The 14756-nt window shown below is 39.4% G+C and overlaps 1 protein-coding gene across 2 annotated transcripts; it reads right to left on the bottom strand.

Annotated features, from left to right (window-relative positions):
- Nucleotides 1-529: 529 nt before the first annotated feature.
- On the bottom strand, nucleotides 530-13630 carry rundc3ab (RUN domain containing 3Ab). Of its 2 annotated transcripts, none has more exons than XM_057359396.1 (12): nucleotides 13449-13630; nucleotides 13167-13349; nucleotides 9208-9323; nucleotides 8980-9107; nucleotides 7275-7360; nucleotides 7000-7089; nucleotides 6743-6823; nucleotides 6252-6414; nucleotides 2907-3064; nucleotides 2550-2669; nucleotides 2354-2454; nucleotides 530-1876 (listed from the first exon to the last, which is right to left on the bottom strand). In XM_057359396.1, exons 2-12 carry the CDS (start codon nucleotides 13271-13273, stop codon nucleotides 1734-1736), a joined length of 1293 nt encoding a protein of 430 aa, XP_057215379.1. In that variant the 5' UTR covers nucleotides 13274-13349; nucleotides 13449-13630; the 3' UTR covers nucleotides 530-1733. The 2 variants fall into 2 exon arrangements, with proteins under 2 accessions (XP_057215379.1, XP_057215378.1); XM_057359395.1 differs by having other exon boundaries at nucleotides 13167-13289.
- Between the last annotated feature and the right edge of the window lie 1126 nt (nucleotides 13631-14756).

Here is a 14756-nt window from a genome sequence, read left to right as displayed (position 1 = left end):
AATCCGAATGCACAGAACAGGATGAATGGACGCGCGCTGCAGGATACACAACTGCACAACTCATTGGTATGCGCAAAATGATTATACATGAACACAAAATAAAACATTCTATTCACAAATCTGTCTCTATTTGTACAAATCGCCTCATGTTTATTACAATCTAAATTTCACAGATTCAAATCATACGGCATTTCTTTGTGAATACTAAAATACAAGTGTAATTTATATCACGTTCACGGATGACTGTGCATGCATTTGTTAATCATTTTGAGATGAAATTCATCCCATATAACGTGTTGAATTTAGTGTCCATTCTCTTTGGGGGCATAGGTTTGAATCCCACTGTTTCCAGTTGTGATTTTAATTAGGAACTTTAAAGATTTCTGTGGTTGCTCTGTGACCACCTTATATACAAGTAGGCCCTATAATTAAGTAGCTTTTTTTAACATAAGAACATACGTTTAGAGGGTCCCTGTCTAATGTGACTGGGGTGAAAATTATGGACATGACAAAAACCCAAAGAATTATGACTCTTAACAAAAAATTAGGACAAAAGGGCAGTTTTATTGCGATTTTAGGTCACGAACAACATATATTCCAGTAGCTTTTAAATTAAATAATGTGCTACAAGTTAAATCTAAATCCTAATTAAAATCTAACAACACACACACATTCCCAAACAAAAGGCCATTCAGTTACATTGACAATGGATATGTTTTATGTAATAAAGATACAATAAAACTCAGTGGCGTTTAAGCTGCAGACATGACCATGATGGCAGTGCTCAAGATATTGAATATATGGTAGTGACGTAACAAATGTTAAATAAATGTCAGTACAATACAACCTTATGGAAGAAGTTATATACATGTATTCTGACCCATTAGATTATAACCTTTTACACGGTGTCATAAAGATGATATAGTGTGGAGCTGGCAACACTAGCCACTGTCTTTATTTTAGCAATAGTATACTGCAGTCATGTGCAGAGCAATCCCATTCCTAAAGAGAATTTAAGAGGCAAAAACAAGAAATAAAGCAGCTGTTCTAGTCGTTTAATGACAACTGTAACTGTGCAGTAAACTGTTAAGGTCATAAAATGTTCTTGTATGTTTTATTGGCAGAGAATATGCATTTTTAAGGGATACTCCACCCCAAAATGAAAATTCTGTCATGAACTACTCAAAATAACAATAATATGCTGATGACGATGTTAAAATCTATTGTGTAACTTTGATATTGTTGCTTTCTTTCACACATTGTTCATGTTTTTTTTTTACCGTTTATGATTCTGTTGTTTGTTTTAAATGTGCATTCCCATAGGAGATTTTAAAGGGTAACATAACAAATGAAGCGTTGTTGGGCTTTGAGACATGAACATACAGTCATAATGTTAACTTAAGCAGACCTCAGGTCAGTCAGTGCATAGTCCACAGTGCCTTCACTGGTAGAATCGTCATGGACCGGAGACTTCACTGAACAGCAAAGATAGATTGAAAACCCAACCGTGACGATGCTGTAGTGTTTCTTTAGAAAGAGGGGGATAATTAATAGCTAAGGGTGACCTGTGGGAAAGCATCAATGTTTAGCCACAACGGTTTCTTGTATCTAGGTACAGAGCGGTACAAGATGCTAAAATATAAAATATTAAGATGGTGCACAGGCTAAAATGATCTCTGAATGTCTTGGCCTACGAGCTCTCTGCTTGTGATGTTGGTGTCATCCGGTCAGCCCTAGCTGGGGGTTAGAGCAGGACTGGGCTCAGTGCTGATGTTCACCAGGCACTCCGTAGACCTCAGGCTGGGCAGAGACTTGCAGCTGGGTAAAGATGCCAGTGAACCGCACAGACCTAACATGGAGGGTGTGTAGTCTTTTTCTGAAAGGAAAATAACGGGAAAGAAAATCAAGAAATCAATCCAGTGCATGCACGTATATAAAAAGATTTGTCTACAGTACAGGGAATTCTTTTTGTATGGAGTTCATTCCTTTTTGGAGATGAAGAGCCACTGATCACAAGAGTATATTCTCTCAGATGTTCTTACGAATTTCACCTTTTGCATTCAGTGGTTAGAGCAACGCCAAGGTCATGGGTTCGATCCCAGGGATTGCACATACTCAGAAACAAATGTATAGTATAACGCAATGTAAGTCGCTTTGGATGAAAGCGTCTGCCAAATGCATAAATGTTGTGTCCAAGAAGAAAGTCAGATTTTGTACATGAGTGTATGATAACAAAATGTGTATGAAAACTTTAGGTGAACTAACTCTTCGTAGCTGTATTTTCCTGCATGGTTATGAACTACATTTAAACCTTGGTGACATAAATCTTTTAATTTTCTTTTTAAATGTGTACCTGCCGTACACCAGGCTCGTCCATTCTGATTACCTTCTACCCCCTCAATCTGAGAATCTGAAGTTAGACTGATATGTGGCTCTGGACTGGGAAAACTGCCCCTAAAGGCCACAAAAGAACAACACAATATGGCATCTTAAGCAACACATAGTTTGTTACAATTTTTGTATGTTTTTGTATAAATTGTATGCATCACCTTTGGTACAGTTTCCTGTCCTCCTGGTTGTTGTAGTTTTGGAGTGATGGCCATTGGTTAACAAGAGGGATTGACAAATCCTTGGATAGTGGATGTGGTTCACCTGGAATCAAACTTGTCCTGTGATAGAGTTAAAAGTACAAACATATTACGGACTTTGTGAATCAATAATCCAACATGTGTGTGCGCGTCACAGTTTCTCGAAATTTTCTAAAAATAATTTGTTTGGAAATATGAAACAAAGAAGAGTGATGCGATTGAAAAACTAAAACCGAGCAATACAAAACAAAGCCAGTGAAATGTTTCACTTGTTTTGTCTCAATTCTCAAGAATCAGTGCGATGCATGTTTGTCTCACAGTTGTTCTTGCAGTTCCAGCACAATGCTCTCCAGCTCTCTCTTCTCTTTCTGGCTCTGTAGCTGAAGTTCTTCTAGTCCGGCTGTTAGTCTTTTATTCTCTGTCTCCATGTTCTTGAGCTGAGATTCCCGCAACCTCACCAGCTCCTCAAGATACCCCTTGAACACGGAACCAATACATTTTACCCCACACATGAAACATTCATTGAATTGCCCATCTTCTGTTGTTATAAGAATGTGTAGAAATTTGGGGGAATATTTAACAAAACGTAGTGATGATGTGATTGTATTTTTTACTAGCATAATGGGCTGTTCACATTATAACGATAACTATTTTTAATTCAGGAGAATAGCGGGGGTTCACACCATATCTATAATGATAAAGATACAGAGAATGATATCATTGGGATCACTTTCAGAATTATTTTTTTCTAGCAGATGAACGATAAAACACTGTCAGACAGTTTCTGGCGGATAACGTTTGACTATTGGTGATCGCAGTGCGGGTTTTATGTCTGAATTAAAGACTGTAGTGGTCAGAAAGCGGTGTGTTTACAGTGTGATATTATATATGTATTATATTATATCAGCCATGCGTCTTTATCGTGCTCTGTTGCAAGAGTGTGATGCGAATTCGCGGGGAGAAGCAAGGGCCCATGGACTTTGCCTTGGTCGGCGTATTTACAAGCTTCAGCAGCGATGGCTTCTCCCCATCATCCCTACATCCACTACCACGACTCAGCGGTTTAAGAGTTTCCAACTATATTTTCCATGCAACCAATTCAGGGAAATATGTGCCCCTTGCCCTCTTAGCTCTTAGTGCTGCTTTTGATTTGGTTGATCATGAAGTTCTATTATCTCGTCTGGAGCTGTGTGTGGGTTTTCGTGGCACAGTTTTACAATGGTTTCGATCTTATCTGTCTAATAGGTGGTTTAATGTTAGCTTAGGACATTGCAGCTCTTCCAACATGTCTCTTGGCAGTGGTGTTCCTCAAGGATCAATTCTCGGCCCACTGCGGTTTTCCTTCTATATGCTTCCTATTGCCTCCATCTTTGAGAAATATGGAGTATCCTTTCACTGATATGCCGATGACACGCAAATATACCTCCCATTTCTGCATAATGACAAATATTTCCTACAACCACGGTTGGGGTGCTTAGATGAGCTAAAACTATGGTTGACAGTTTTATTTTCATTAAGATTAAAAAATTACCTGAGATTATACTTTTTGGTCCCATGGAGATCGGTGATATTAACTTCAACCTTGACTCCCTTTCTCCATACCAACTAAATTATTAAAAGTTACTACCTGTTGCAATTGAGCCAATTTATAACATTATCAACTCGTCAATGAATCTAGGCCATGTCCCAGGACCCTTTAAACTGGCTGTCATTAAGCCTCTTATCAAGAAACCAAACTTAGACCCCAATGAACTAGGAAACTATAGATCGATTTCAAATCTCCCTTACCTGTCTAAAATACTAGAAAAAGTAGTGTCCACTCAGTTGTGCTCTTTCTTACAAAATAATGACATACACGGAAAATTTCAGTCAGGCTTTAGACCGCATCATAGCACTGAAACTGCGCTCGTTAAAATTACAAACAACCTGCTTATAGCATCAGATAAAGGTAACATCTCACTCCTAGTCCTGCTCGACCTTAGTGCTGCGTTCGATACTGTAGACCATAAAATACTTCTAGATCGCTTACAATTATACCACTTATCACTGCTTATCATGGTGATGAGATTTATAGCAGATTATCATCACTAAATGGCTGGTTGTCTGAGTGGTGCCTGCAGAATGATATAGTTTTTATAAATAACTGGAAGAGTTTTGAGGGCAGACCTGACCTGTTGAAACGAGATGGTCTCCATCCCCCCTGGGCTAGGGCTTCCCTCCTGTCTAGAAATATGGCACAAAGTCTTAATAATGCTAAAGCTCGACTCACTGGGGCCCAGGTCAGGGAGCAGACAGAATGGCTTAAACAACTGTCTGCGTGCCGTCTCACGTCGCATAATACACAAAATGTACAACATGTAATAATCCCTTCTCCCAAACATCATAAAATAAGAGACCGTGTCTGTCTCCCGGATTAGCAAACATAAAATAATGCGTAAACCTCTTGAAAGTAATTTAATAAACGTTAAACAAATTAAACATGAACAAATACAGATAATCAACTGTTACAACTCGGATTGCTAAATATTAGATCTCTCTCTAATAAAGCACTTTTTGTTAAGTAAGTTTATTTATTTTTATTTAGCCTTGTTGTGCAAGCACTGTCGAGCTTGTGCAGAGGCAGCAGCTTTTGCCAGAGGGGAACTGAAATCCCCTGGTTGGGCCTGGGTTCACCTGAGGTTTTTTTTCTCCATTGGAGTTTTGGGTTCCTCGCCTGGCCAGGGGGGCTGCTTTAGAATTAGAATTTTAAAGTTTTACTTAATATAGCATATAGGAATTTATAGTCTGTTTAATATTTGACCTGTGTTTCTCTCTCATTTATCTTAAATGTGTGCTTTCACTGTGCCTGCGTACGTGTGTTTGTTGTCTATGTGTGTTGGTACGTGTACATCTTGTGTGTGTGGAGTGTTTTGTATGTGGGTATGTCTGTCTTCTGTGTTTTCACCTTTTTCTTGTTTTTACAGGTATAACTTTAATTGTTTTGCTTCTAGTCAATATGTCTCATGAACAGCTGCTTTGTTACAATGAAAATTGTAAAAAGCGCTATATAAATAAAGTTGAGCTGAGCTGAGTATACCAGTATTCAGGAACAGGCACTACAATGGTTCAGAACTTACTTATCAGACATCAATTTGTCTATTTAAATGGGGAATCATCAAATCTAATGCAAGTAAATTATGGATTACCTCAGGGATCAGTTTTAGGACCCTTGCTATTCTCCATATACATGCTGCCCCTTGGCAACATTATTAGAAAACATGGAATTAGCTTCCACTGTTATGCAGATGATACTCAGCTATATATCTCATCAAGACCAGATGATTCCTTCCAGCTATCCAAATTAGCAGAGTGCATCGAAGATATAAAACATTGGATGACTAGTAATGCCATTGGGAACCTCACAGGCTCCCCTATAGACTACTGGCATTAAGAATGTACATATTTAACTGTTAGAGCACATCAAATCAAAATGTCATGATCTGAAAAAATAAACAGGTATCTGGTTTTGTATAAATAAGATTTGTGACTCAGACAGTGGCCAGAGATTCACTGTTTCCAGTAATGCTCTTCCTAAAATGAGATGTTTGATTACCAGTGGTTTGTAATAGCTTGACAAATGACAGTTTCAAAGTAGTTTCAACATCGGCGTCTAATAAAGGCTACCTTTTGCGCATTCACGATCTTGAACCTCTGCTCCATCCTGCGGCACTTGTTTCTCCAGCTCTCCTCATCGGTGACCAGGGGGATGTACGGATGCTCAATGCTGTCGTCACTGTTACTGCTGTCCACACTCTGACAATCCTCATCATCACTGAGATAATCATAACTAAAGCACATATAACACAACACAATATCAGCAGAGCTGCAGCAAGTCACAGAATCCAAATCCAAATCAGACTCGTCAATCAGCCAGAATGATCAACAAAAAACTGTGCATGCTTGTGTGCTGTGCTATTGAGCCATGATGCTAAACTGCCGGTAAAGTACAACAAACACTGAACATTTTTTGGTTTCAAACATGCTTTGACAATTTTAAGTACATCCGTTTCAAAATCAGAGAATATTGATGTTCTCAAAACAATATCATACCGTACTGCATGAACAGTAATATGATGTCATTTGTGAAAGTGGGTTATAGAACATATATTTTTTACCTTTGTGTGAATTTCAGATAAGGAGTGTAGTCAATAACAGCTTCAGACTTCCCATCCAGGGCTTCCCCTTTTAAACAAAAACTGACAACGAATACACAAACAACAATATATACATACATAAATATACACACAATTTCATTCAGTACAAGTTGAGAAAAAGAAATTCACCCCACATTTGTCCACACTATTTGTCCATCTAGTCAATAAGTCTATTCACAAACAACACTGATGATCCTTTCCGTTATCTGTCCTATTACCTGAAGTCAATGGCTCCCAGTCCAATGAGCATCCCAGTCAATACAGTGGCCTCCTCTCGCAGCATGATGGCACCTTCATCATAGAACCTCCTGCAGACAGCACACACATCCATTTATAGATCTGCCCTTGTGTTCTGAAAATGGTACATTTCAAATGGAAATGCCAAGGTAATGACAGACTCATGGGCAGGACTTTATAAATGCAAAAGCATATTGGTGGTGAGATGATATTTATTGAGCTGTTTGGTATCGAGTTGTAATTCTTTTCATCTGACCTGGTGGTGCGGCTGTCTCGTAAAGCTGTGGCGATGTATTCAGATAGACGTTTCTCCATAAGTGCAACCCGTAGCCATGCTCTGCCCTACAGACATAAAGAAATTCATGCAATCAAATATACAGTCGTGGCCAAACGTTTTGAGAATGACACGAATACTAATTTTCACAAAGTCTGCTGCCTCAGGTTTTATGATGGCGAATTGCATATACTCCAGAATGTTATGAAGAGTAATCAGATGAATTGAATTTTATTGTGAAGTCCGTCTTTGCCATGAAAATGAACTTTGTCCAAAAAAAATGTACATGCCATTTCAACATTGCCACAAAAAAGACCAGCTGACATCATGTGAGTGATTCTCTGGTTAACACAGGTGAGAGTGGACGAGGACAAGGCTGGGGATCACTCTGTGATGCTGATTGAATTAGAATAACAGACTGAAGCTTTAAAAGGAGGAATCATTCTTCTTCCTCTGTTAACCGCAAGGAAACACGTGCAGTCATCATTGCTTTGCACAAAAAGGGATTCACAGGCAAGGCTATTGCAGCTAGTCAGACTGCACCTACGTCAACCATTTATGGGATCATCAGAAACTTCAAGGAGAGAGGTTCAGTTGTTGTGAAGGCTTCAGGGCACCCAAGAAAGTCCAGCAAGCACCAGGATGGTCTTCTACAGTTGATTCAGATGTGAGATCGGGCACCACCAGTGCAGAGCTCGCTCAGGAATGGCAGAAGGCAGGTGTGAGCGCATCTGCACGCACAGTGAGGCCAAGACTCTTTGAGGATGGCCTGGTGTCAAGAAGGGCAGCAAAGAAGCCACTTCTCTCTTGGAAAAACAACTGGGACAGACTAATATTGTGGCAAAAGGTACAGGGATTGGACTGCTGAGGACTGAGGTAGTCATTTTCTCTGATGAATCCCCTTTCCCATTGTTTGGGGCATCCGGAAAAGAGATTGTCCGCAGAAGAAAAGGTGAGCGCTACAATCAGTCCTGTGTCATGCCAACAGTAAAGCATCCTGAGACCGCTCATGTGTGGGGTTGCTTCTCAGCCAAGGGAGTGGGCTCACTCACAATTCTGCCTAAGAACAGCCATGAACAAAGAATGGTACAAAAACATCCCCGGAGAGCAACTTCTCCCAACCATCCAAGAACAGTTTGTTGATGAACAATGCCTTTTCCAGCATGATGGAGCACCTTGCCATAAGGCAAAAGTAATAACCAAGTGGCTCGGGGACCAAAACATCAACATCTTGGGTCCATGGCCAGGAAACTCCCCAGACCTTAATCCCATTGAGAACTTGTGCTCAATCCTCAAGCAAAACAAAAACCTACAAATTCTGGCCAACTCCAAGCATTGATTATGCAAGAATGGGCTGCCATCAGTGAGGATGTGGCCCAGAAGTTGATTGACGGCATGCCCGGGCAAACTGCAGAGGTCTTGAAAAAGAAGGGCCAACACTGCAAATATTGAGTCTTTGCGTAAACTTAATGTAAATGTCAATAAAAGCCTCTGACACTTATGAAATGCTTGTAATTATACTTCAGTATACCATAGTAACATCTGACAAAAACATAAAAATCACTGAAGCAGTAGACTTGGTGAAAATTAAAATTTGTGTCATTCTCAAAACTTTTGTCCACGACTGTACAGTATGTAAACATGTATAAAATATCCTATCATGAGTTTAAAGGATTCATATTCTCACTTTTGCCCGTGAAGAGTTGATGTTCTCCATGTTCTCAATGCTGCTTATGCAGCTGTTGGGAACTTTACTGCAGGCGAGACGAATAAAGTCCCAGAAACTGCGCTGGCCATCAAACCAGCTGCCAGAACCTGCCAAGATGCAGATGTGTTGCGAGAGATTAATCTCCTTAAGTATGTCCTAAACATTCTTGACATGGCTATAAAGAACATTTGAATGTGCTTTCTTTACCTTTAAAGCGATGACTGAGGATGTGCTCCAGAATGGCAGCAAAGTTAATGAACTCCTCAGACGAGTCATCGATGGGCTCTGCTGTGTATTTCTCCAGCAGTGTCTTCACAGAAAACCTGCCACGCAAACACATCATCTGAGGGTCTCACAAGATCATCTAATGGCATGCTCTTAAACTGTATTCAATTTAAGTACATGACATGCACTGTAAAGCCACCATATCTATAAAATAACACACAGTCAAACCAAAAATGATTCAGACACCAGATATAACTTCTGATATTTTTTTACAAGTGGGATAGCAACAGCAAGTACACCGTGACATTGGCGTGAACTGCTCCGAGACTCAGGGGTTGAAGAGCCAAATGCAGCTTTACTCCACAAACGATGCAGGCAGAAAACAGGCATATACCATACAACAGGCACCGGTCAGGGCAGGCAGCAGAGGTTCAAAACCGATCAACAAATCCAACAGAGACCCGCTCAGAAATGCAGTGTGACACAAACAAGACTAGCAATGAGGGACTACAATGACATGGGTTTAAATAGGCAGAGGTGAATGCAATACCGACTAATGAGTCCAAAGGCTTATGGGAATTGTAGTGCACTGAAAGTCTGGGTGATGTGGAGAGTGCCCTCTTGTGGCTTTGAGAGGGCACTGCAGCTGGTGACTGTGACAGGCATACAGCGCCCTCCACTATTATTGGCCCCTTGGTAAATATGAGCAAAGAAGGCTGTAAATATAAATCTGCATTGTTTCTCGTTTTGATCATTTATTTAAAAAATCTACAAAATTCCAACATTTCATTCAAATAAAACAATTTGAAGTGGGGGGAATATTACATTGTGAATTTTCTTTGTCTCTAATACACCCCGGCCACACAATTATTGGCACCCCTAGAAATTCATATGAGTTAAATATCTCCCTAGTATATTCCCATTAATATTTACATCTTCTGAGCACACCAAGGTGACTAGAAAAAGGATGTTGTCCAGTCATGACTTCTTGTTGCACAGGAGAATAATATTAGTAACACAAAGCCCAAACCCCCTTAATCATTCATCCCAATGGGTAAAACCAAAGAATATAGTTCTGATGTGCAGAAAAGACTGTTGAGCTACACAAAATAGAAAGTGGATTTAAAAGGAAATGGTTGAAACAATAAAAATCCCCATTTCCAACATCAGGGCAATAATTAAGAAGTTTTAATGGACTGGAGATGTTGCAAATCTGCCTGAAAGAGAATGTGTGTCTATATTGTCTTTATGCACAGCAAAGAGAATATTTTGAGTAGCAAAAGACTTTTCAAACATCACTGATGGAGAATTGCAGAAATAAATTGAATTTTAGTGTCAGAAAAAACAAAATAAAATAAAAATAAGGGAAAACTGCACCTCCATCACCACAAGTTGTTTGGGACACTGTTCAAGAAACAAATCTTCTGCTCTCATGCAAAAATAAACTGCACCATATTAATCTGCCATACTGGAACTTCAACCAGGACTGGGGTCTATGGCCATATGGAATGAAACAAGAGTTTTTTTGGCAGCAACAACACAAGCAAGTTTTGGTGCACACAGGGATAAAAAAGTGCCTCATGTCCACAGTTAAATATGTCACCAGATCTTCATTGCTGTGGACCTACTGTTATACCAGAGGTTCTGGACATCTTGTTCAGATACATGGCATCATGTTTTATATCAAATACTAACAGATATAAAAATCAAAGCCTTAAATATTATAATGGGCCGTGGTTAGATCTTCCATCAGGACATTGGTTCAAAACATCCAAATCAACAAAAATGGGTCACTGAACACAACATCAACATCCTGCCATAGCCATCCATGTTCCCTAAGCTGAACCCTATAGAAAATGAGTGGGATGACCTGAAGAAGAGGGAGCACCAACATTTGAAGAATCTGGAAAAAAAATGTTTTATGGATGAATGGACTCAGGTGACTCGCAATGTATTCTCAAACCTCATCAGACTGAAAAGAAAACACTCTGAGCTGATTTTCTTATAAATTACGGTTGCGGAGTGAATTAAATGCAAGGGTGCCAATAATTGTGGCCACAATTATGTATGGAGGAAAAAAAATGTACAATGTGAAATTCCCCCTTCTTCAAATTGTTTTCCTTCAATGAAATGTTGGAATTTTGTAGATTTTTTAAATAAAAGATCAAAATGAGAAACAATTTATTTTTACAGCCTTCTTTGCTCATATTTACCAAGGGTGCCAATAATAGTGGAGGGCACTAATACCCCAAAAATCCTTCATACAGTGGACTACCAGTAAAATGTATCATAATTTCGGACCAAAATTATTAAGACATTATTTTAACCTAACCATTTTTTTTTCTTTAACTGCTAATGCGACCTTTTTACACCACAGACTGAACGAAATTAAGCATTGCTTGCAATTGGTTGACCTAAATTGGTATTATCCAATTGTGTACTTAAATTTTACAGCTGACAGCTATTCAACCTAATCCATAACACACCTTTCTATCAAAGTTATCTGGCATTATCAAGATGAATTTGTTCTGACACAGTTCAACTCTGAGTTCTTGTCATATGTTATTATCATTTTCGAAACTATAGCAAATAAACTGTACTAACGGGAGAAATGTTGAAGGTGGTTGAATAGTTTTTGGTCTGACTGTATGTAGTTATTTTTATTCATTGCGCAATCATAATTACAAATTGACCAAAACTGTTAAACGAAATAAAATCTTGAAATCGTATATTTCTTTAATGTAGCCGCGACTGGGCAGTATTGCAGACATACAGTATGTAGAAAGCTGAAATGTGATTGGTAGCTCTGTCAGTCAGATGGCCTCTCGGTTGGTCCATGACTAATGAAAGCCGCCACGGAGACCAGGGCCTGGTTGCAAGAAACCCCTTAGGGTAAGAAAACCCTTCATTCTAATTGTAACAGTATTGTTACTAAGGGTTTTCTTACCCTAAGGGGTTTCTTCTGTCATCGGTCTAAAGGTCTGGCTGCGTGAGATTTGACACACTGACTTTTCACTACTTCTGTGAGCACATGTCAGTGAGAACTGACTGTGAATTTTTAGTCACAGTCAAAAAGTCCAGCTACACAAGACCTAGAATAATGTCACCGCTTTTAACCCTGGGTTATGAAGCCTCGTTCCAGAGCAGGATTAGCACTGCATTTCAGTTCCAAAGTGTAAAGTATGAACAGTGCTAAACATGGAACACGACAACCTACGATGGTTAAAAGGGAAAAGTTCACAAAATACACAAAACCAAATTGATTTGTGACCAGTTCTTTTAATGCTTCAGATGACATGAATGCCCAAGAAAGCAGTGACTTCAGCATCAATTGTTCATTCAACAACGGGCTCTTTCAGCAGGCCAAGCCAACACACCCCTCCACAACAGCACAATAGAGCAACGGCCTGCTAACAGCCTGCTGAGTTTCGTCATAATTTAGATCATTGCAACTGAAAATCTCCCATGATCATCGTCAACAGATTCCCAGAGGTACCGCCACCCCTGCTGCCCTTGCTGGAGGAAGGTTGTCGTCATAGCAACGACATCATCCGGGAACAGATGTCCTGTTATAAATGCCTCTGCTCGTTATAACATTGATCATATTCAATAAGAATAAGCAGGTACACTCGTAATTTGACGTCGACTGAACTTTGTCATCGAACGCTTTGTGTGTACACTCGGGTAGCTGTATCTGACACACTGACACATCATCCTAACTTAATTCTTGATTTAAAAAAATCTTAACTTGAATTATATTTAGAACATATACTGTTTTATTTACCCAGGGCCCTCTATTAGATGATCTTATTCACATTTTACCTCTACGATATCGACACATAAAGAACCGGAAATACATGGACTCTAAAAGACTACAAGTCGTTGTTCAACTAATATCAAAATAATATTGCTACAGCACAAACAGGACAAGCTTCACTCACCTGCAAACCGTGATTAGGTTTTTTCTTTCCACGGCGACGCTCCTGGACAAGCCTTTCTTGGACTGTGCACCCATAGCCATAGCGGACTGCATGCAACTCTGCTCCATCCCACAGGACCCCTCCCTTCACGCCATAAATGCACACACAACCGCATTCAGAGATGATGCATCAAAAACATGCGACCTGAAAATGTCATTCTGCACTTATTTAGGAGCTTTCTCTTTCGATCGCTGTTAAAGAGATACGATGGCGAGCTCGTCTGCGCCCCTCCTCTATACTGACCTCATCATGATCTCAGCATTTACCAGATCAGCAAAATCATTTTAAAACGTAACTTATTGGTTTTAGGACGACGATAGACTCGAAGCTAAATTGATACGATTTGTCAGCTGAAAACGTTATTCCAAGACGGTCATTCATCGGAGGTTCATCAAGGACGCACAGACGTCTACACCGCTGTTGGCCACTGGAGGGCGCATTCGTTGTGATCTACTTAGAAAGCGTATAAGCAGGAGGTGGATGTACAAAGTAATTGGTTGATTTAAAATCCTAACTTTAAATGCTGACTTTGCGTTTTGGTTAATTTGGTAAATTAATCGTTCTTTTGTATTACATCCATAAATGATTATTACGAATGTCGAAGAAGAGCATGGTCAGGTGATACGTGTTACTTTGCTAAGCGATTGTCATCACGGACCAATCACCGTCGCATCAAATAACAATTTTTAAAGATGTATGTGATGGCATTAAACTACTATTAATTTAAATAGTTTCAGGAACACACAACATAACCTGTCTTAACAAGAACATGTATTGTGATTATTAGTTAGCTATTTGGACTACTGCGCGCGCGTTTCCGGAAACCTCCCTGAATGCTTTTATGATATGGCAGATATTTGTGAACTTTTTCTTGGGCTGTTGCTTAGCATAAACTTAATAAATCACATGGTGTTAACTGACACATACTCACATGGAAATGGGGGGTGAAGCCAAAGGCCTATGTTTCTTTAATGTGCATTGTTTTCAATGCTTTTTTATTTAACATATTAACATATAGACCTACAGGAGGGGACACACAACATACATAAAAAGGAAACAATATTTTTTTTAAAAATGTAATGTGCGTTGTCTTGACAGCACCACGAACTTCCTGCAGTTGTTAGCCTAACTAGGGATTTATTCCCCCATGGGTGGATTTTTACAGAGACAGTAATGCACGGATACATTACAGCTTTTCTGTCGTATTGTAAATTGCAATTGTCAATTAAAGTATTCACTGGATTATGTTGCCAAAATCATATCAGGCCATGGCTAAGTTTAAGCTTGTGTGTGTTTTTACATTTGTGTAAGGCAGACTGAGAGTGTGTATTTATTGGTCTGGGTTTGCACTTGAAACTCTGCTGTGAAATTCCTAACTGCAATGAGAGGGAATCTGGGCAGAGTGTTAAAAGAAAAAAGAAATTTCATAAGATGAGGGCAGACTGTCATCCATCAGCTGGTTGGACATCGGGCAGATAGTCAAAGACAAAGGAGACATTTATCACGCTCAACCAGTTCAGTTTCTATTTTTATAACAAAGTGTATATTAGG

Source organism: Triplophysa rosa, linkage group LG18, assembly GCF_024868665.1.
Source record: "Triplophysa rosa linkage group LG18, Trosa_1v2, whole genome shotgun sequence".
Taxonomy (NCBI): domain Eukaryota; kingdom Metazoa; phylum Chordata; class Actinopteri; order Cypriniformes; family Nemacheilidae; genus Triplophysa; species Triplophysa rosa.
This window is presented reverse-complemented; position numbering and strand designations above follow the sequence as displayed.